The following is a 24052-nucleotide window of genomic DNA, read 5'->3' as shown; positions in this document are numbered from 1 at the left end:
ATGTTATCATTAGGTGAGCAAAACTACATACAACTTCACAACTCATGAGGAATCCTAATCATTATATTTAATTTATTGTATATGGCTGAGGCTTTCGATCAGAGCGACTTAATAAAGTGCAGTGCGAAATCCATTCGTATTCTGCTGTGGTCGAATTATGTGTGGAGACTTTGCCTGTACTATCCAAAGATCATTGTGCAGGAGTAACATTTTGTCTTTCATATTTTATTCCCCCTGTGGATTAAGATTTATTATAGTTGTGACAACGATAAAAACACTTTGATGTACATCTTCTACCACAGCCCTACATTTATTGACAGGTGTAGCAAACAGATGGCAGACTTGTAAATGTTTCAGTGCTCAAGTTTGGTTTGGATGAAACTTTTCAGAACTTGAAAGTGATGAAACCACTCTTATTATTATTTAAAACATTTTTGAATGTCAGTCAGTCATGAATTATAGATGCAGAATGTATACACATCAAACTGGCATGATTTCTGCAGCTGATTTTAATATGCAGCAGGAAACAGCCGAGCAAATAGAGGAAGTTGTCTTTTGAAATTTTGACTTTTCTCTAACATTTTGGTCAAAGTAGTAACGCATCTGTTCCAAACCCAACGAGTGTTGGGTTTGGAACATCATGAGGTTGAATAAACAATAACACATTTTTATTTTTGGGTGAACGATTCCTTTATGAAGAATTTGTCTATTTAGCTTAAATCGTTCTGTGCTTACCAAAATTCGAAACACTGCCCCCAGTGGCCAATGCGGTAAGGGCTGTTTGGCTGAAATCCACAGAGGTGCATCAAAAGTGAGTTGTGAAGCTAATTGTTTTCAGCTGTACAGGCTGTAAAACAGTGAAGAGGAATGTATATTTTATATACTTTAATTCCAAGCACAAACCCTAAACCTAACCGTCAGCGGAGTGTTAGTTACACTGATCATGTAACAATTACTTCCTGGTTTCAACGCACCTCAAACTGGATTTTTGACGCTGCAGATTTAACGCACTTTCGGTCGCTCAACAATGGAAGGTAAACAGGCTTGAGCTGATGCTAAAATGTCTGATAGGAAAAAAATTATCTGGAGAAAATGGAGCACGAGAACAAATAATTAGCTGTTCATTAACCTTGTCCAAACAAACATCTCTCCTCTGTTGACAGCGATCATCTGGTCCATACATACCAGCAAGAAACCAACATATGTTCAGGTCTATGAGTGATCAAGATGTCGTGTTTGATTTGGTTGTGAGTCTCAACCTATTAGGCTGGAGATGGTTGTTTTACTGGTCTAGGGTTTGGCATTAGTAAAATGGGCATTCTTTCAAAATAATGTTGTTGTGTTGTTTATTGGCATTGCATTATGCAGATATATGTGAATTTGTTATTTAATCAGCCATTGGTTATGTTTACAATGGTATCAACACATTACTATACCTACATTTTTGCAAATGTTGCTCGTTGTACATTTTGTGGCAGTTTCCTGGTGAAATTAACACTAGAGGTGCTGAAACAGCAACGACTTTTGTTCCCTTTCACACAAATCATGAATAAAACAGCAGATTATCAGTTCATAAACACTTAATTTTGCCCTGTTCCTCACACAATGCAATCTTATGACATCAAAACATTTTAAGTGTAGTATAACAACCTCAACAACACGGAGTATGCGAATGTTAGAAATCTGTTTAAGGGAAGGGCCCGCCAATTTGTATTCACATAAATTAAATCGATAAAACAGTAAGGCAAAATTGTACTGGGTTTTTGAAATTCTCGAAAATCTTATTTTATATTGATGTATCGGATTGATATATCTGATGATTATAAAGAAAGTCTGGCCAAGATGTAGATATGGTGGTATTGAAGTCTGTGAAAGAATCCAATTGAAAAATAATCCATCATGTAGATAATCCAACATAGATACATCTTTAGTCATGAGCTCTCAAGAGATCCACAAGGCGATGTATTAAGAGTCATTAATTGAGCTTGAAACCAGTTTACCAATCAGGACTCAGTGAGGCTTGTAGCAATGCAGAAGACAACTACTACTACCTATCTTGCTATACACCAGTCAATAGAGCCTCCTAGTGGTAAGCAGTAGAATAACTCTCTTAGAGAAACGTGGTAAACCAGCATGTGACTGTTACAGTAGGTGTTACATTTTAAAGTCTGCATTACATAACCAAAAAAGCTTGTTCGTGTACGATGGAATTGCGTGGTAGCTCAACTGATAGAGTTGCACTTGCAATGCAAAGAAAGGACTGGGATACATGTCTTGAGGAGCATGCTAATTTGACACCTGAACAAATAATGGCTAAATTAAGAATCGTATACTACCATACTACTCTTACTTTTTCTGCCGTATATGCCAGAAATAGTATGAGTAGTAAGGTAGTATGCAATTCAGAATTTTTCCAATAAGTTAAGCAGAAGATATTTCTTCATATCCATTACAATGGAAATGGAAGTTCAAGGCCTAGTGTGTTCTGCAAATGCAGTTGGTCATCTGAGTATTATATGCATAAACAAAATCTGCCAACTGTGCACAGTATATATGCTATACACTGCATAATATACACTCACCTAAAGGATTATTAGGAACACCTGTTCAAAAACGGAGTGGTGGTGGCATAGTGGGTAAAGCACAGGGCTGTTAATCAGAAGGTCACTGGTTCGAACCCCATGGCCACCACAATTGTGTCCTTGAGCAAGGCACTTAACTCCAGGTTGTCCCTGTAATAATTGCACTGTAAGTCGCTTTGGATAAAAGCGTCTGCCAAATGCATAAATGTAATGTAATGTAATTTCTCATTAATGCAATTATCTAATCAACCAATCACATGGCAGTTGCTTCAATGCATTTAGGGGTGTGGTCCTGGTCAAGACAATCTCCTGAACTCCAAACTGAATGTCAGAATGGGAAAGAAAGGTGATTTAAGCAATTTTGAGCGTGGCATGGTTGGTGCCAGACGGGCCGGTCTGAGTATTTCACAATCTGCTCAGTTACTGGGATTTTCACGCAGAACCATTTCTAGGGTTTACAAAGAATGGTGTGAAAAGGGAAAAACATCCAGTATGCGGCAGTCCTGTGGGCGAAAATGCCTTGTTGATGCTAGAGGTCAGAGGAGAATGGGCCGACTGATTCAAGCTGATAGAAGAGCAACTTTGCCTGAAATAACCACTCGTTACAACCGAGGTATGCAGCAAAGCATTTGTGAAGCCACAACACGCACAACCTTGAGGTGGATGGGCTACAACAGCAGAAGACCCCACCGGGTACCACTCATCTCCACTACAAATAGGAAAAAGAGGCTACGATTTGCAAGAGCTCACCAAAATTGGACAGTTGAAGACTGGAAAAATGTTGCCTGGTCTGATGAGTCTCGATTTCTGTTGAGACATTCAGATGGTAGAGTCAGAATTTGGCGTAAACAGAAAGAGAACATGGATCCATCATGCCTTGTTACCACTGTGCAGGCTGGTGGTGGTGGTGTAATGGTGTGGGGGATGTTTTCTTGGCACACTTTAGGCTCCTTAGTGCCAATTGGGCATCGTTTAAATGCCACGGCCTACCTGAGCATTGTTTCTGACCATGTCCATCCCTTTATGGCCACCATGTACCCATCCTCAGATGGCTACTTCCAGCAGGATAATGCACCATGTCGTAAAGCTCGAATCATTTCAAATGGGTTTCTTGAACATGACAATGAGTTCACTGTACTAAAATGGCCCCCACAGTCACCAGATCTCAACCCAATAGAGCATCTTTGGGATGTGGTGGAACGGGAGCTTCGTGCCCTTGATGTGCATCCCACAAATCTCCATCAACTGCAAGATGCTATCCTATCAATATGGGCCAACATTTCTAAAGAATGCTTTCAGCACCTTGTTGAATCAATGCCACGTAGAATTAAGGCAGTTCTGAAGGCGAAAGGGGGTCAAACACAGTATTAGTATGGTGTTCCTAATAATCCTTTAGGTGAGTGTAGTTCATTGTATGCTATTCCAATAGTCGCTAAATCTACAGAAATTAGCTCAATTGTATCTTTAGGATGCTTTACTGCCTGTTTTCTACACCTTTTTCTTAAGATCAACAGGCAACAGGTTGCAAGCTCTTGTAATGGCACGAGTTGGAGGTGTGTATCCTTGTGCTTGGAGCTTAACTGCAAAGATTTAACCTCTTGTTTTCTAATGCAGATTAGTTGTTTGTTTATACCGCTGTTTGCTCTGATCCATCTGCAGTCAAATGTGTTTTAATGTACATAGTCATTTATAATGTAGGTCTAATCCAGCCCTTAACCTCTGACATTATAAACACAGAGTTTAAACAAAATTCACTTAGCCAACTTGACGTATTTTTTACCCTCTGTTGTTAAAATCATATCAATCAGTAAGACTGTATTATAGTTACTAAGATTAATTTTCATAGATGATTTACAAAAGCTATGCAATGTAAAGATTAGGGTTTTTCTGGCTGTGATAAAGATAAATATGTTGTATGCATTAATTACCTAGAAATATAAAGTACAGTCCATTGGTTTAAAGTCGATATGTAATCAATACTGTGAATGATTCATCTGTGCACGTTATTCCAGACAAAATTTTCTGTCAATAGATCAAATTAAATCCCACCCCACATTTTTTCTTGTTGAATATCCTGTTTTAATATAGAATATGTCACATTATAGAAGTATAATTGATTGTGGTTCTATTTCATGTTGACTTGGAGAGTGTGATGTCTTTCTAAAGTGGTTATGTTATCCTGCACCTTTTATTTCTCTCTTTTTCTGTCTTTCCCTATCATTCTCTCTTCACTGATTGTTCTGTTTTGAAGTGAGGAGGGGGTTGATGGGTACTGCTGAACTTTACACCTCTCTTCATCTCATTGTATGTGTGTGTTTGAGAAAGTGAGATTTGGTCTCTCAGCTTTTGAAGTAAAAGATCCTTTCTGCATGCTTAAGCCTCAAAACCAAATTTACCCATTTCATAAATCACTCTGACAGAACCCAGAGAAAGACCCCAGAGTCCCTTATGTGCATCCTAACCCTGATTTATTTGCCTCAGTCTTTCTTATCAAATCCCAGCCTTCGTGAACTGGGCCAGAGAAAAAGACCAATCTGTGTTACTTCTCACTAAGATTTCAGATCTGTGCTATCCATCTTACCTCAAGTCCCCAGCATACTTCATATGAAAGCAAAGAACGAACAGCAGAAATTACGTAATTTAGAACTAAATCTGGCCAAAACGAAGGTGTTTTCGATGGTTCGTATTAGCTTACCAGTAACTTATGGCTGCTAAACACTTTCTTACTGCTAATAACGTTTTTTTATTTTATTGCTTACAAATACTCAAAGTGCCTAAAGTATTCACTATGTTTGTTAAATGCTCCTCACTTATGTGCTATTTGTATCGAAAGCCATTCCCACATCTGCTCAAAGTGAGATATACACACTTAAGTAAATCGTATTGGTCATTTATTTTTGCAAGCTTTTTTAAGTAATTCATAATGGTATGAAATGAAATAAACCTACTTAACTTTGACATACTATTGTATATAAAGTGAGTGAGTAAATTTAACAAACAATTTAGTAAATTCAATAACTTTTACTTAGAAATAAGATATACAGAGTGCTTGAAAAAACTTTAAATAAACACCTTATTTCAACATACAACAATTTTCCTTTCAAACATGTTTAATCATGTACCAAATGACATATGGAAGCCTCCCACAGGGAAACTCCATTCATGTTATGTAGTCTATAAGACTTCGTAGTTATAAAAGTTTTAAGTAGTTGGTGCACAAAACATCATGACTGTGACAGTCAACAGATCTGTTTTTGTTTATCATAAACGGGTTATTTTGAGTAGAAAATTACTGCACAAACAAGAAGTTACCAAATGTTAAAACAAAATTAACAATAAAATCTATGTTAATAAATGTGCAAGTGCAACCCTGCAAGCTCATTCATTATTTAAGCCCAGTGCATGCTGAACACCAACTTTGAAAAATTAAGTAAAGTTGACTTATTTAATTTACCAGTGAAACTGACTAACATAAGCAAATAAATATGAAAAAGTTTAAGATTAATGCATGATGACACATTGAAAAAATAACAATCATAAATCATCTTTATAAGCTAGAGTATTCATTTTTACATGTTTGAATTTTGAATTTACTTTCAAATTCACACATACTTTTCGGCTATATTTACTAGTCAGGTTCAGATTTTTTTCAGACATTATTGAGAAGAATCGTCAAAATTCAAGAATTCTTTTCTCAACAATTGATTTATTTTTGAACCCCAGATTAGAGGTGCCTGGAGTTATACCTATGAATTTATGTGAAAATCTTTTGGAATTCTTTGTCGGACGTATATCGGACATCCGAAGGAATATACAACAGTGTTCATATGAGCCTATGGATACACCTGTAACTCATGCTGTGCTGTCCGATTTTGAGCCTATCTCCTTATCCACACTTTTAGACATTGTCTGTAAGCTAAAGCCGACAGTTTCTCCACAAGATGTTATTCCTACAGTGCTATTTAGGAAAGTTTTTGAGTTGATTGGTCCATTTGTATTATCAATAATTAATAAGAGTCTACTATCTGGAATTGTTCCAACTTATTGTAAACATGCTATAGTGCATCCTTTGCTGAAAAAAACTAATTTAGATAAGAGTGTGCTGTGCAATTATAGACCAGTCTCAAAGCTTCCTTATCTAGCAAAGATCCTGGAGAAAACTGTCTTTATTCAACTTGAGTCCTTCCTTACTGACAATACTATTGGTGAAGTGTTCCAGTCGGGGTTCAAAAAACAACATAGTACAGAATCTGCATTATTAAAAGTATTTAACGATGTTTTTATGGCCACAGATATTGGTGACTCAACCTTACTTCTGCTATTAGATCTTACAGCAGCGTTTGACACAATCGACCATAATATTTTAATTTCACGCTTAGAAAATTATGTAGGTATTCGAGGTAATGTCTTAAATTGGATTAAGTCTTATCTCCAAAATAGAAGTTTTGCAGTGCAAATGGGAGAATGTACATCGAACACAGCTGACTTTATCATGCGGTATTCCACAAGGATCTATTTTAGCACCAGTTCTTTTCTCACTCTATATGCTTCCTTTAGGTCAGATCATGAGTAAATATGAGGTTTCTTTTCACTGTTACGCAGATGACACCCAGTTGTATCTACCCTTAAAACCAACTGTCCCTGCTGCTGTTGAAAGGCTGGTAGAGTGTCTTGGGGAGATTAAAAGCTGGATGTCTGCAAATTTTTGTGTCTAAATGAATCAAAAACAGAATTGATTTTATTTGGCCCTTCAGAGTCTGCAGATACATCTAAAACTGAATTGGGTACACTATCCCCTTATCTGATGCGTCAAGTAAAAACCTTAGGTATAATTTGTGATAGTGCACTGAAATTTGATAAACAGATAAATCAAGTAGTTAAAATGAGTTTCTTCCAGTTAAGATTAGTCGATAAAATTAAGCCCTTTGTAACACGGAAGGACCTGGAAAAGGTAGTTCATGCGTTTATTTTCTCAAGATTGGACTATGGTAATGCATTGTACTATGGTGTCCAACACAATGGCTTAAACAGATTGCAATTAATCCAAAATGCGACCGCTAGACTCTTGACAGGCACTCGAAAAAATGAGAATATTACTCCTGTATTAAGAGAACTACATTGGTTGCCGGTTTTCTACAGGATTAATTTTAAGATACTTTTATTTGTTTTTAAAGCGCTACATGGCATTGCTCCGACATATATAGCTGATCTAATCCATGTGAATAAACCAAAGAGAGCATTGCGCTCCGAATCATTAAATCTCTTGGTAGTCCCGCACGACGTACAGGAAAATGAGAGGAGACCGCTCCTTGCAGCGGCTGCTCCCAGGCTGTGGAATAATTTACCTCAATATATCAGGGAATGTTCCTCTCTTACAGAGTTTAAACGACACTTAAAAACATATTTTTTCACTCTGGCGTTTTGATCATTCATGAGTCTTGTGCTAGTGATGTAATAGTTTATTATTGACACCGCTTAGATTTTGAGGTGTCTGTGACAATGTTTTTCATTTAATTATGATTTTATGATTGTTTATTTTATACTATGTACAGCACTGTGGTCAACTTCTGTTGTATTAATATGTACTTTATAAATAAATTGAACATTGAACATTGAACACTAGTACACCACAAAATGTTTTTTTTCAGAGTTTTGATTCTCTTATCATTCTTTTGTCTGGATTCTGCCTATCAACACTCTTGCATGCACCAATCTATGCAGTAGGATCAGTGTCATCATAAAATACAATAACTAGTTATAATAAAGAGTATAATCGGCACATTTTATGGCCGCGTATAGCATGTTAGCACATTAGCGCCACGAATGCAGAATGTAAACATGACAAATTCCACATTATCTTTGACATAAATATGTAACAGTGTAAAAGGGAAAGGAAGAGACGAGAACCGGCTTGACAATAGAAATAACCTGATTAACTTAAAGGTTTAGTTCACCCAAAATTTAAAATGATCCCATAATTTACTCATCCTCAAGCCATCCTATTTGTACATGACTGACTTCTTTCAGCCAAACACAAGGAGTTATATAAAAAAAATATGCTGGCTCTTCCAAGCTTTATAATTGGAATGAATGGTACCTTAGATTTTGAAGCCCAAATAAGCACAGGGGGTCAATAAAGGCCTTCTGAAGCAAAGCGATGTGTTTTGTAAGAAAAATATACATATTTACAACTTTATAAACTATAATCACTGGCTTCCGGTAACTGCCGGCTGCGTGTTCACTGGCTTCCTATATCCTCTGCGCTTTCGTCACTTGTCACCGGAGCTTATACTACGCCATGTCCATATGCCGGAACTCAACTCTCTAGTGAACGTGCAGACGGCCATTACCGGAAGCGAGTGATTATAGATTATAAAGTTATAAATATGGATATTTGTCTTACAAAAACACATCACTTCGCTTCAGAAGCCCTTTATTAACCTCCTGGAGCCGTATGGATTACTTTATTGATGGATGGATGTGCTTTTTGGGCTTCAAAATCTAAGGTACCATTCATTCCAATTATAACGCTTGGAAGAGTCAGGATATTTCTTTAATATAACTCTGATTGTGTTTGGCTGAAATAAGAAAGTCATATACATCTAGGATGGCTTGAGGGTGAGTAAATTATGGGATAATTTAAATTTTTGGGTGAACTAATCCTTTAAAGCAAAAGACATATAGCACACACACATACAGGGCAGCTGCCTGTAGCTCTCTCTCTGCCGAACTCCGGCCACCTTTATCCCTCTCGTGGGCTTGATTAGGGGCCTGGCATGTCCCGTCCCTGCCCCGCCCTCTTCCTTGCCACAAAATACTACTTTAAAACCTCATTGATTGGCTAAAACAACTTCTTTTACTGGTATTCTATGAGTAGAATTTGCATGAGACAAGTCATTGAGAACTCGTTTTAATGTCACATTAGTTTACACAGTAGGTTTTACATGTAGCCTTGCATGTCCTTATATTTAAATGCCTCCTCTAAACACCTCCCCCAGTGGCATACCCGGGAGAGCCAGAGTGTCTGAATGTTCGCAAGCAGTATTCCATTGCTCAGCTGTTTCAAAATTATTTTTAGCTGGGAGCGAAGATAAAATCAAGTACAACCCTACATTACTTCTCGTGAAATATTCTTGACCTTACATACACTGTGAATAAAGTTTCAAGTTGTCGTTTTGTCTCTATTGCTGAACATGAAATCAGTTGTGAATATAATTTATGCAACTTTGTGGCCTTGTTTAATAAATCAACCATTTATTTCTTAAGGAGTAAAACAATTTTAATGAGGGAAAAATTACTGAGTGCACCTTTTAAAGAGATTTGTGGCATTATAATCGGTCTATGAGCTTTGAAGCCATCTATATGCTAGTGTATGCTTAAAAGTTGACCATAATAATTTAGCAAATAAATGCATTTAAAATAGTTGTTTATTAAGGACCAAAACATTTTATGTCGTCGTCGTCTCTTCTTGGGGCATTTGCGCAGTTTTGTCCAATAAAATGCTCTCTAAAATGAGAATACACCCATCAAACTAATACAGTACCACATGTACCATACAGCCTGTTTGACAACCTCTCTTGACTCATCTCAGCATGAGAGAGAAAAAATATACTGCGTTCTTGGCTGATTGTGAAAGTCTAAAGCCTTAGGATATATCTAACGGTTCATCATCCATCTACCTACAAACTCCTGACAAATGTGTTGGAAGACACAGTTCTGTGTGTTGGCCCTGAAAAACTGCTGATCTCTCAGTATGCTGGATATTGCAGGATGCTTGAAGAAATTACTCAGCCAATTGAATTATGTCTTTATAATGAGGAACCAACTTTTCAAAACCTTAGGAAAGATGATATTATACAGGATTTTCAATGATAATATTGGTGAAAAAGTTTAAAAGACTTAGTTAAGGTGGGACCCAATGTCTGTGGACCAAAATACCACAAAGACTTGCCGGAGTTACCACGCATCCTGGAAAACCTGGGATTTTGCAATGCAGTTTTCCAGTCATGGAAAAGTCATGGAAAATTTGAAAAATACCTATATGTCCTGGAAAATAATTATTTGTCCTTGTAAATATTTAAATATAATAAAATGGTTTGACAGTGTTTTGTGAGCAAGGTTTTCTTTACATGTACAAAAACATGGTAACGATCAGGACTCGGAATAGGAGTCAAATACACAAATTTGTGCCGTTTTGTCAGTGCCAGGGCTGCGCATTGGTCACATCAATGGTTAAGTCATCACTAAACTAATCAATTAATGAAAATGAACAAATTTGTGAAACAGAAGCAAGACACAACAAAATACACTTTATTTTTGCAGCTAATTCTACACAGTTGTGCAGATAATATTCTATACTTGAATCATTATAATAGCTTAAGTTGGTGCTTTTTAGCTTATTCTTAAAAAAAAAAAAAACAGAAAACATGTCCATGGATCAGTGATTGTCTCTTTTTCGCCCCTTTCATGAGTTTGCATCCCCGTGAGTCTAAACTTTAGACAATGATGACAGTCGGTCTACTGTTAAAAAAAAAAAAAACTTTATTCACACTGGGTCGGTAGCTTGGTGATTCGACCTTAATACCTCCAGGTATTTTCAATAATTCAACAATCGTGTCTCCTTAATCGTGGTTTCAATATGTAGTATGTGGAAAACATGGAATCTAGCCAGAAAAATGCCATTGGGAATAAAACACAGAATATCATGGAATAGGACATGTTTGGATGAAAATTAATGTTTGAATGTACAATTAATCAAATTACAATTGTGATATGTCCTAGTGCAGGGGTGTCCGAACTACAGCCCGCAGGCCATCTGTGGCCCACCGACTGCGCTGATGCAGCCCGTGAGAGATTTTAGAAATAGAACAGGTTTTGGCTCGCTATTGAGAAAGTATGAAATGAATATTCTGAACACTGGGTGTCGCTTTCCAGTGCAGCCACATTTCACAGTGCATCGTCTCCACTAATGCATTGTATTTGTGCGCTTGTGTGTGTGTGTGTGTGTGTGTGTGAGATGACAGAGAGCACTCGGAAGTGTGCAGCGCATACAGACTATTTATTTATTTAAATCACAGCTGTATGGGATTAATAATCACACTTGGTCATGGGGCAAACTGCTTATCTGGAGGTGAGAAACTACTATCAAAAACACACAGACATGGCAAAATAAAAGCTTGATTTAAATGGACGCATGCATTTTTGCTTTAATATTACACTAGGGTGCATAACATATCCTGGAAAATTGTGCCTTGAAAAGAGTGGGAACCCTGCATGGGGATGGACCTTTAAGTAACCGCCTAGCAACAACCTAGAATAACCTAGCAATATAAACATCCATTTGGAATACCTTAGCAACTACAAAGCAACACTGTGGCAACCATCCATAACACTATCATTGTGGTGGCGAGTTTTGCATGTTTCTAAAAACATAAAACTTTAGTTGCTAATTCCATTTCAGATCTCTGATTCTTTCTGGTGTTCTTCTCTCTTTCAGATCACAGTGACAGAGACTGTGTTGTTCTTGATACAGTACACATCGAAAGACCTTGACAGCCGAGAGAAGACTATTGTGACCGGGGACTGCTGTTACCTCAACCCATTAGTGCGGAGGACTTTCCGTTTCCTTGGTATGTCACAGCAATTCCTCTACATTTTATGGATCCTTTTTATGGAACATTGTGCTCTTCAAGTCAATTTGTAAAGCACATTTCACAATACACAGAATTTCAAAGCAGCTTAACAGAACATCATACTTTAGTTTCTGTAATGTCTTAAATATCTTAAAGTCCCCATTGTGCATTTGCATTGAAAACTTCATGAAAAGTCATGCCTTAATGTTTTTGTCTGAACCCTCCTATTGCGTTCGGGTCATTTTTGACTCCGGATTTTTTCTTCTAAACACTTCACTTACATTTATCCTCCTTTCCATAGTCTCTCTTGCAATTTTTTATTTTTTGTCTCTCACTGGGTCTGCATCTTGTTTACAAACACACACATACAGTTGCACACACACATTCCTGTGCAAAACAGACATGACTGATAATCTAAATCAAAGGTACTATTCTCTAAAGGGGTATGGTGAGAGCAATAATGCACACATTACAGTAGCGATTTCTCAGGGCCAGCAAAGCCTTCTGTTGGCGTAACATACCTAATAAATAAATATTTTTTATCATTGACCTTTCTGCCTATGCATTTTCAATTGTTTCCAGTCCTAATTCATCTACAAACGAATATCAAAAAACAAAAACTTTATCGAATCAGATTTTATTCCTTGATGCTTACAAGCGAAGTGCGATGGCTGTTTCACAAATCGCATGCCCAAAGCCAAAGCAGCGCATGAATTTGCGCTCCACCCCGTCAGGCCTTCAGAATCCCCAAAGAATCCCTCAACACTGCAGTGAATAGGCATCTAAAGTGAGATTTTCAGATTCATCAACAAATCAGATTGATTTATTTGTTCTTGTTTGGTGTGATCTTTAGGATATGTCCCGGTCCAGGCAATCAAGCTGGCCTTGAGTGACGCAATCACGATGTACGTATTTTGAAAGCGAAGAGCGTGAGATATTACTGATGAGTCTGCGGTCATCACTTCTATTATTGCCATTGAAAAATGTATCCTTATGGATTTAAAAACAGGAGATGTTCTGCATGACCATGTGATTGATTAATTAAACATGAAAGGAGGGCTGATTGGTGAATGGTTTGTTATAGCAACATCAGGAGTTTTCTAAGTGTAAATTAGGCTGCTTGAGCATTCAGTGTCAGCTCAAGTTTTGATAAGTAATCCTGTACCCTGATGAAACAAAATTTATTCCAAGTGTAATTTAAAAGCACAAATATTATTAGAGAGCTTTTTCTTTGTATTAGACCTCCATGGTTCTGGCTTTCATGTGTGGACATCTTTTAAAAATGTCAATTGGTATTTTTAGTTGACTGCCATATGTATAATACAGTGTCTTATTCACTCTGAATCACTCTGAAGGCCTAGACTTAAAATGCACAGGCCACCACTGACACATTCATCTAAATAGGACTTGAAAGATGAAATTGTCCACATATTAATCTGCAGCCATCTGATGCCGAACCAGCATGCAGCATACTCGCGCATCCACATTTGGCAGTTCATGCGAGTAAATGTTGATTAAAAAAAGATGTCTTCACATGTATCATATTGGTTTTGCTGTAGGTCATGTATGAACAGTTAAGAACTTATAAATGTCTTACAATATAGTTTTAGATGAAAACCATCAGGTAATGAATGATTTATAAGCTTGAATTCCACTGGGTCACAATTGACCCGCCACTGCAAAAGGCGTATGCAGATTCTGAATGCAATAGGAGGGTTAAGGCCTCCAGTGAGCAAGCAAAAGGCAACCATGGCAAGAAACAAAAACTCCATAAGATGTTAGATAACGGTGATAAACCTTGGGGAAAAACTAGGCTTTCAGCTCTTACATTCAGTTTACAGTAAAACCATGGGAATTACTTGAAAATGGTTTGTCTCCATCAACAGAGAGAGGTTGCAGCAACCGTAAGTGCACTGATGTCAAAAAACCTTTAGGTTTCAGTTTAGAATTGGCTATGGAAGTGTCAGAAGCACTCCAGGTTATTTTCCTAAAAGGAATATTTAACCCATAAATGAAAATTCTGTTATTTACTGACCTTCATCCTGTTGCAAACTTTGACTTGCTTCTGTGGAGCACACATTTTGAAGAATGTTACTAACAGCTAAATACTAAAGAGCTGATACTGACTACTGTAGGTGCTATCAAGCTCCAAAAAGGGATATTTTTTTTTAATGTAGATTCAATAATGTGGACTGTTGACTTCACCAAAATCATTTACATGTACCATTGATGAACAACCTCGGAACTCGGGGGGACCTGGGTAGCTCAGTGAGTATTGACGCTGACTACCACCCCTGGAGTCGTGAGTTTGAATCCAGGGTGTGCTGAGTGACTCCAGGCTGGTGTCCTAAGCAACCAAATTGGCCCGGTTGCAAGGGAGGGTAGAGACACATGGGGTAATAAAGAAGTGGAGCCATCTGAGACTTTTCCCCCGTCACCCGGATTGAGGGGAGTAACTGCGCCAACACGAGGACCTACTATGTAGTGGGAATTGGGCATTCGAAAAATTGGAGAGAAAAGGGGATGAATAATAAAAAAAAAACAACAACCTCGGAACTCACAGTAGATCGGTCTTTAATGGTTCATGTGTTATTGTTTATTGTTAATTTCTCTGTGGAGAATATGAATGGGATTATAACTTCCTGAATCAGACTGTTACACTATTGTGTTCCACTGAAGAAAGGAAGTCTAATGGGTTTGGAACAACATGAGGGTGAGAAAATGACATCATATTTTTTGGTTTTCTTTTGCTATATGAATCACATTGACATGTTTAGTAGTAGTAGGTTGTTCACAAAAGTGACTAAAGGAACCAAAGCCTTGTATAACCTCGTATGCCTTACAAAATCATGATGGTAAAGCCTCTCTGACTTAAGTCTATTGATCTTAATGCATTTTACAGTCTCTCTCTCTCTCTCTCTCTCTCGGTCATGTGCTCTTTTTCTCTCTCTTGGTCATGTGCTCTTTTACTAAAATGTTCTCTCTGTAATGCTTTAGTGTTTTCAAGAGATATGGGAACAGTGCCGTTATGGATTATTAGCCTCATCCTCAGAAGAAATCCACCATATCCCATTAATTTCTGAATTTTCTCATTAAATGGACTTCTATTCAACTCACACACCCTTTTTTTCTTATTTTTTTTCTTAGGCAGATTACGCTTTAGTCAGGGTTTCATAGTCAGTGCCTAGTCATCCAAGCAGCAGTATTGTTGGACATCTGACTACATTAGCGGTTTTAAAAGACAAATCTGATAAGCAGAATTGTTCCTCCTACAGAGTGCTGAGAAGATCACCTTTACTCAACTAAGAGCATCTGTCACCTTTCAGAAGCAATGAATGTGGCCCAGAAGAAATTGTATCTCTTTGAGGCAATTTTCTTTTTAAACTGCAGGAGCAGTTTATATACAATACAGTGATACACCAAGCAGCAGCGAGGCGAATAGGAGTTTAACATCATAACTGGTCATAGTTGTTACTATATTGTGTATTTTGGCACAACTGGAATGCTTTCACAAATGTATTTTCTTTTGGCTATTTCTATTAACAAATGCACAGATGTTTCCCAAACATTATTACATACTTCGGTCTTTAAAGACCTAGCACGTATGTCTATCGCAAATGGATCTACAGAATGCCCAGAGTATCAAATGTAAAAAATTATTGAGACAATTAGAAAATAACATGTGTGATATTGCTTTAATATTCTATTAAGATACATGCAAGAGTGCTGTATGCACATCAGCATGGCTGTGATTCGACTGCCGATTTAGGGCCATACAGCACGATTGCATGACAGCATGATTATGAGGGTGATATTGCTTAAATACAACAGTTCAACGATTAAATAAATAAAAACTAAAGACTGTCACAATGCATTTGTACTTTCTTACGATGTACCCAATCCTCCGTTACAAATTTGAAAATGTCACTTTAGAACTAGTAACAACGGCTTGTGCTGTTTTTAACAAGTAATTGGAGGAGAGAGAGAGAGAGAGAGAGAGAGAGAGAGAGAGAGAGAGAGAGAGAGAGAGAGAGAGAGAGAGAGAGAGAGAGAGAGAGAGAGAGAGAGAGAGAGAGAGAGAGAGAGAGAGAGAGAGAGAGAGAGAGAGAGAGAGAGAGAGAGAGAGAGAGAGAGAGAGAGAGAGAACAATTGAGTGTGTGCAATTATCTGTGTCGCGACTCCCAAGCAGAGATGAACAGTAAAGCTATAGCTGTTTAACTCTATTCCTCATCTGTAGTGTTAGTCAGTTGCTGAAGATAATGTAATTGTTCAAATACATCGTATTTTCTGTGTAAAAATAGCTGTCCATGCGGAGTCCTCCCTGAGTATTTCGCTGTAGCTGGTTTGTTTCTCTCCTCCGACATGTTGAATGTTTACATCTGCTACCAACGCGGAAATTCCGGTAGGTAAGCATCTTGAGTATATGTGATTACTTCGTCTGTTGTGTCTCTCAGCTGTGATAAGCCTTGATGCTGAAGCTGTTAGTTTAACTATATTTCCCAGCTGTTTTCTAGGAGTAGTCCGAGCAACCATGGAGTGAGAGGCAATTGCAGACAACTTCAAAGACCGCTCGCTGACTCCAATGAACATCAGTTCAACTTGCACACTTCATAACACACAAAAATTACTTTTTTTTGTGTCATTACCTGCTGGCTAAAATCTTTAATGTCACAGGGATAAATTAAAAGAGACACATAAGAGTGCTGCTCTTACATTTTTAGTTTAGAACACCATGAACACTAGCGGAGTGATACAAACAGCAAAACATCTGAGAACTGCTGTTCTGAGACATCAGCACTCTTACGTCTCTCCTCCAATCAGATTTGAGGACCTGAACTGACTGTTGTACAGTGTGTGTGTGTATATATATATATATATATATATATATATGATGTTTTATCTTTCATATATCAAAAAGATGATGGTAAATGGCCTGCACTTATATAGCCTTAGAGGTTACCAAATCGCTTTGGGTGATTGTGACACAGTGTATTCACACACACTCATACACCAATGGTGGCAGAGCTGCCATGCAAGGCACTAGCCAGCCATTGGGAGCAACTTGGGGTTCAGTGTCTTGCCCAAGGACACTTCAGCATGTGGAGTCGTGTGGGCTGGGAATCAAGCTCCCAACCCTGGGATTAGCAGCCGACCTGCTCTACCCCCTGCTGCAACGCATATAGAACAAGATTAATTTCTTCCAGACTGAAATTTCATGAGATGCAACTGGCTGTCAAACACATATTGAGCTACACATAACAATTAATCTACATATAAGCTGCACATATGTATTTTCTCAGGTACTTTTTGAGGCTAAAAATATGCACAACTTACACAATTTTTGTGGTACACTCAAATGACAATAGCCAAATCATACTGTTAATTTTTTACACTTGCTATAGTTTACTTACATGTTGCTGCTTCATCAAATAGCAAAGTCAAATGTAAATTAAGTCAATCACTGACACATCAGTGCCACCTTGTGTGAAAAATAGCATGTATAATAGATATGTGTACACGCATATGGAATACTGATAATTTCACACGGAAAATCAACGTGATATAGTCATTTGGATGACACGATTACATGTCTATGGTCTTTAAGGACCCTAAACACATGGTAACTAAGCAGTTGCAATTTTGCAGTTTTATTATTTATTTGTTACAATATTCAGAAGAAAAAGGTTGAGGAATATAGGAGTGTGGGAAAACTTTCAAAAAAGAGATGAGGTACAGGCGGTGTAACAAGATCCCGGGTCACTAAAGACCCGAGGTATGCATTAAAGGGTTAAAAATCCAATTTAACTTAAAAGATAAAGCACTTAGATGATGCCACGTGCATTTCTAGCTGTTAAAAAAAAATTAAAACCTTTTGAAAAATGATGTTGTTACCTGTTTTATTTGAGGGTTGAAGGTAAAAAAAAATGACATTAAATGAGACCAGTTGCTTCGTGACCTAAAGTCACTGGTTTGTTATTTGCATAATGACTCACACAGCAATGTTCTTTGAGAGAGATCAAATTTAGAAAATGGCTATGGGTCATGGTGCACTCGTGTTTAGCTCAGAGATCTCATCTCTGCCTGGGAAGAACTCTTAGTAAGTGTTGACTCTTGATACCAAAAAATGATCATGAATGAAATCAGAAGACACTTCAAAGCTTTGTGTCTGTGTGCCCTAAAATGTCGTTATATAGCTTCTGTCTTACCTCCAGTTTATATAAATGATATGCTAAATATGCAAGAAACGTTTCCCGAAACCATTTTGTCAAGCTGGATGTATCATTATGAAACTAATGAAATACAAATGGGAAACCTTATTAAAAATAGGCACACATAGGATACATTTCTCCCTTCATTTTCAATTCAGCTAAGCCAATTATGATTTATATTGGTAAAAATGCATTTTCCAGCCTAAAGAAAAAGCTAAATGGGGGAATCTCACAAAACTTTCACAAACATTCATGTCCAGGTTGTATTTCACCCCAAAATCAAAAGAAGGAAAAAAATATATTTTACATGAATTCAGTGGCAAGAAATAAATATGTGAACCCCTTGGAATTGCCTGCATTTATCTATCAAATTGTCTTAAAATTTGGTTTGATATTCATGTAAGTTACAATAATTAACAAACACAATCTGATTGAACTAATAACACAAATAATTATTTATGTTCACTACATATTGAATGCATCATTCAATCATTCAGTGTAGGTTGGAAAAGGTATGTGAACCTGTATGCTAATGACAAAATCTAATTAGAATCAGGAGTTGGCAAACCCGGCATCCAATTAGTAAAACAAGATGTGTGGGTTAGAGCCATTTTGACTTATAAAAAGCACTCAAACATTTTGAGTTTGCCATTCAAAACAAGCATCTGCTGACGTGGACCATGCCTCGCCAAAAGGAGATCACAGAAGATCTATAATCAAGAATGGTTGCTTTTGCTTAAAAAAGGGTTACAAGATTATCTCAGAGCTTCGATATTTATCTGTTCAGTTACACACAATCTCTGTAAATGGAGATGATTTAGTACTGTGGCTGTCCAGCAGAATGCTCAGTGAGGTAAAAAAGAACCCTAGAGTGACAGTTACAGACTTGAATTCATTGGAACTGGTTAACACCTCTGTTCATGAGTCTACATGTTAGCGGCTTTTTCTTAAATGGAATTTTATAACAATTTAGCTATTTTTCAATTCTATTGCAAAATAATATTAATAATGAATTTTATAAATTGAACGATTATTTATAGATTATTGTAGTATTTTTTTTTACTGCCAAAAATTATTTTATTACAGTATTTTTATTGTAATACTCAAAAAAATTCTTTAGAGTAATATAATGATAAATAAGACATCCAATTTTAAAACATCAGACACATTACAAGAAAGACAATTTGGTGGTTGGGGAGTGCTTAATTGTCCTGAAAATAATGGCTCTATAATAGGCTTTTATTTCCTTTCCCTTTATTTATTTTATAACTTCTATTAAGTTATCATGCTGCTGCCACTTGGCAGTTCTGCCAACATGACAGAGAACAGGACTGATCTGTTGCCAGCGGTGACCTTATAAGTATACCTTTTTTAATGCGACGCCTCAACTCGAATAAGACATGATTTGCCATCCAATTCATGTGGCAAACTCATTTTGCTGTATGTCACGTAAAAACTGCAGTGAGGCGTGTTGATATGAGTGACTGTATTTACACGGAAACGTGCTAAGCGGTGCTTTGTTAGATTCATGTTGTCTAAATTCCGCTACCAGCAGTTGAGAAATGACTTTCTGTTGACAAGTCTTTCAGTAGCATACAATGACAATGGCCTTGTCAAATCTGTCAGTCTGTTTTGCTGAAAAAATGATTCTAAGGAAGCAGAACATGACATTTTGGAGTAAAGGAGAAAAAATTAGCCTTTTCTCTAAAATAATTATGACTTTGTGTTCTTCAGCTAATATCTGCTGTTGCAAAACTCCTCAAAGAGAAGGTTATAATATGAAGTTCTTAATGTTCCTCTTTGCATCTTTTTATTATTTAGGGAGCATAATTCACAATAGAGGTTTGGTTGTAGACCTTTTGATGACATTGTGTTCGGTATGTTTAGTTGGTATGAAATAGAGGTCAACTGATGTTGGATTATTCCCGATAACATTGGTGTTAACTGTTTATACACTGAAAAATGTTCTTGGTTTTTCCGAACTGTGACTGGTTGCTCACACACAGAGGCTACAAAAATAAATACAATTATAAAAGTCTGGTAATCAGGTGTTATTAAAACACCCTTGGAGGCGAACTGTTGATGAACTAATGTCATTCAATTTTGCCGATAACGATATTTCTAAAAGGAACTATTGGCTCTAATTAAATGGCATGAACAAATGCATGTTTTGTTCTGTGTGTATAAATGTTTTGTTGGTAAATTCAAAGGCACAATTCATTTAAATAACTTTTTAGTTACAGTGGTAAACAGCTGCTGTTAGGAATCTTTGATGATGCGAACGCAATGCGGTTAGCACCCAATAGTATAGTTTGAAAAGAGCAATATTGTTTTCTAGACGCAGCCTTGATTCCTGCTCAAACTGATAAATATAAATAACATTGATTAACAGAAAGTATGCCACGATAAGCTTGCAGAGCTGTTGTACATTCATTTTGAAATTCGAAAATGCTGCATTGAGCTAAATCCTAGAACATAAACGGTGCACAAACATTCTGACCAGTTAGGGGACAGTTTGTTCACGTGACTTTTATTAACACATTTTGGTCTGTTTTGAAATTTAGCCTCCTGAAAGCAAACCAAAATGCAACATCGAAAGATTTTAGTCCCTGTTTTCTAACAAAGAAAATTAACTACAGGTCTAACTATGTCCTAAGATAGTCTTGATTGGAGCAGTTTGTAGTAAAGTCCCTCAGATAATTTTGGTCACAAATAGTCTATGAACCCAGTGGCCTGTGGGGTTCAACTATAATGGGAGCGTATTAAGCTCCTTTCCTTGTGGTATTATGGTTTGTTTTACAGAGCAGCGACGAGAAATACTCCAGTTCAATTATATGAGATTTGGTTATTACCTCATCAGCTCAGAACATTAGCTCCTCTAATGTGTCCTCACAGCTCAACAGCGAGATGAGTGCCACTGTGGAGATCACCTAATCTTCAGTCATATCCCTCGCCTTAATGTTCTTAAGCAGGAAATTTGGGTTCAGTACACCCTGTAATAAACCGAGTCCATATAAACAAGCAAAGCACCAATTATTGAACCAATTTTCCAGGCCGTGTTTGTCAAATACATATTTGAATCCCCACCTTATGAATTCTCTTTAAAGGATTACATATTCTTAAAGCAGGCATTGAATTTTAATATCAAACAAAGTGTGTGCAATATTCGTCGAGATGATATGGGTTTTTGAATGCCCAATGGTGATATCTATGTTGTACAAAAATATTTGATTGCAGAATGCTGCGATTGACCAATCAGAATCAAGTATTCTAGAGAGCCATGTACTGTACTAATACAATTAAATGAGGTGTATTCATAATTGCTGTTAAATGAACATATATATTTTGCAAAGTATTTGCTCAAAATGTACTCCGAAATATGAAAAAGATATTTGTTTGTTAATCGGTCAAGCAGGCATTGTTATAGAATAATGCTGATCATCTGAAAATGCTAATTATTATCATCCAAATAATCGGTCTGATCAATATATTTGTAGACCACTATAGTGTGAACTTGTACTTCCTAAAATCAATGTTCTCCATTCTCCACAGGTGTGTACATGTTTGGCCTTTTCACCACTGACATCTTTGTGAATGCCGGTCAGGTGGTGACTGGGAACCTGGCCCCACATTTCCTGACTGTTTGTAGGCCCAACTACACAGCTCTGGGGTGCCAGCAGGCTCTGCGATATATCAGCCATCAGGAAGCCTGCACCGGCAATGAGGACGACATTCTGCGTGCACGCAAGACTTTCCCTTCCAAAGAGGCGGCTCTCAGCGTATACGCTGCTGTTTATCTGGCTGTGAGTAATCCATTAATCTACAAGTAGTAAAAAGTTATACAGATGCACTTAAAAGACAACACGAAATTAGCGCTGTGAACCATTGTGCTTTCTTAATGTCACTAGTCTTATTGTGCATGATTTATCAGTGTATGTTTTTCTAAAGAGAGAGAGAGAAAAAGTTTGTATAATCTTTTATCAAAAAATTAAATTTCTGCTGACTTAACCAAGGACACTTGGGTGTGGAAAAATAATATTTACCAATAAAATCATAGCCACCAATAAAATCATAGCCTAAGGGGCCATTCACACCGAACACGTTCTTTGGTGAATGGTAAATGTAAAAATGCTCGATGCATCTCCACAAATAGAGCAGAGCGAAGGTGTCTCGAGAAGCACTTTAAACAGTTGATGTTCTTTTTAGCTTGATACGGCGTCTAAAAAATGCACCAGTGACGTTCGTCTAGTGCATATTTATTTAGGAAAACAATTGAAAAGTGCGCAGAAACAGATTCCGTCTGTGCAGCCACTATCATGTTTCCATCCTATCGAAATTCTGCAGGCTAAAATCAAGTTCCGTCCTTCATTATTTCTTGCTGAATGTTCGGTTTCATTCGTAGATATGCCACGTTACGGAAGTTAAAGATATTGTTATTCGTAATGCAATTTCTGGTGTTTCTTAAATCAGGACTCTTGCTGTTTCCCATACTTAAGCTATTGGATTTTAACATTGCCCTAACACTGTGTTGAACTAAGGCACGTACAGTGTCTTGCACTTTTATAAGAACATGTATGACGTATTAGCTTGTTAAGAAGAGGTGTGCTGTTATTTTTCAAAACAATTTAGTTAATTATATTCATTTCTATTAAGTATAACATAAACACTGTAATGTAAAGTCCTACCAGTACTTGATTGTAAAAAGAAGGATGTTCATAGCACGTCCTTTGCAGCTCTGGTTTTGACTTTGCAGTCTGCTCTTGTTTTTCAGATGCCTCAGGTATATGAAGGTTAATTCCACTGCTCTTACAATGAGCCCCACTTGTTCATTCCGTGGTGTTCAGGAGGTTTGCATTTTTAATGGCCAGCGCATTGATATGTATATCTTAGCATCTTGAAGTGATCCTCACAGAGCATGCTTATCTCTAGTGCATCTAGGGGAGATGGCACCACGCAGCGCTCCTTTTGAAATGCAGATGCAGAGTCATGGTTGCTTCATTTGGATTCTGCCCATAGCCTGACGGAGCACAGATATGGCACAAAGCAGTATAAAGCGAACACAATTGTTTGTGGCAAAATAGTATTTTTTTCTAGTAATGTGCAACAGGGAAAATTGGGAGCTCTTATTTTATCCATGAACGCTGCTGTCACCCTCACCAATCCACACAGGAAGTGCTGCAGATGAGATAGGAAATAAGAGCGAGGATTAACATGAAAACATTTTCATCATTGTTATAATTAATTGTGTCTTTGTTTTCATTTATTTAACTTTTCACAATAATTTCTGTAAAATTGTACACAAATTAAAACTTGAGTCTAAATTCAAGGCGGTCGAAGAAGTGAATGATCACTGCAGTTTGTAACTTTGGCACCACTTTGATTTTTATTCTTTTAAATCAAAGGATTTTTGCTGCTTGTCCAGTTTACTTAATTCAAATTAAACACAATTCTAGAACATTTAGTCACAAATTGATTTCCTTGTGTTTTATCCTTTTTAATTTGTAAAATGAACGTTTACTTAATCCATTTGAGTTGGGGCTTTATTTTGGTGTAAATGTAGCATTGATGAAACTGGGCAGGGATCTCCATTTCCCAGCATGCTTTTGCATGGGACTTGAAATGGAGAGTA

General features: G+C 37.2%; 1 protein-coding gene across 2 annotated transcripts in view; it reads left to right on the top strand.

Moving 5' to 3' along the window:
- plppr5b (phospholipid phosphatase related 5b) overlaps positions 1-24052 on the top strand; it is a 72473-nt gene that overhangs the window by 29407 nt on the left and 19014 nt on the right. For both annotated transcript variants that reach the window (XM_052113564.1, XM_052113565.1), the window contains 2 exons: positions 12079-12211; positions 21976-22226. In XM_052113564.1, coding sequence (XP_051969524.1) covers positions 12079-12211; positions 21976-22226 — 384 coding nt within the window. The remainder of the gene's footprint in view (positions 1-12078; positions 12212-21975; positions 22227-24052) is intronic.

Source organism: Xyrauchen texanus, chromosome 41 (genome assembly GCF_025860055.1).
Source record: "Xyrauchen texanus isolate HMW12.3.18 chromosome 41, RBS_HiC_50CHRs, whole genome shotgun sequence".
Classification (NCBI taxonomy): Eukaryota; Metazoa; Chordata; class Actinopteri; order Cypriniformes; family Catostomidae; genus Xyrauchen; species Xyrauchen texanus.
The sequence above is the reverse complement of the archived record's forward strand: the minus strand, read 5'-3'. Positions and strand labels throughout refer to the sequence as shown.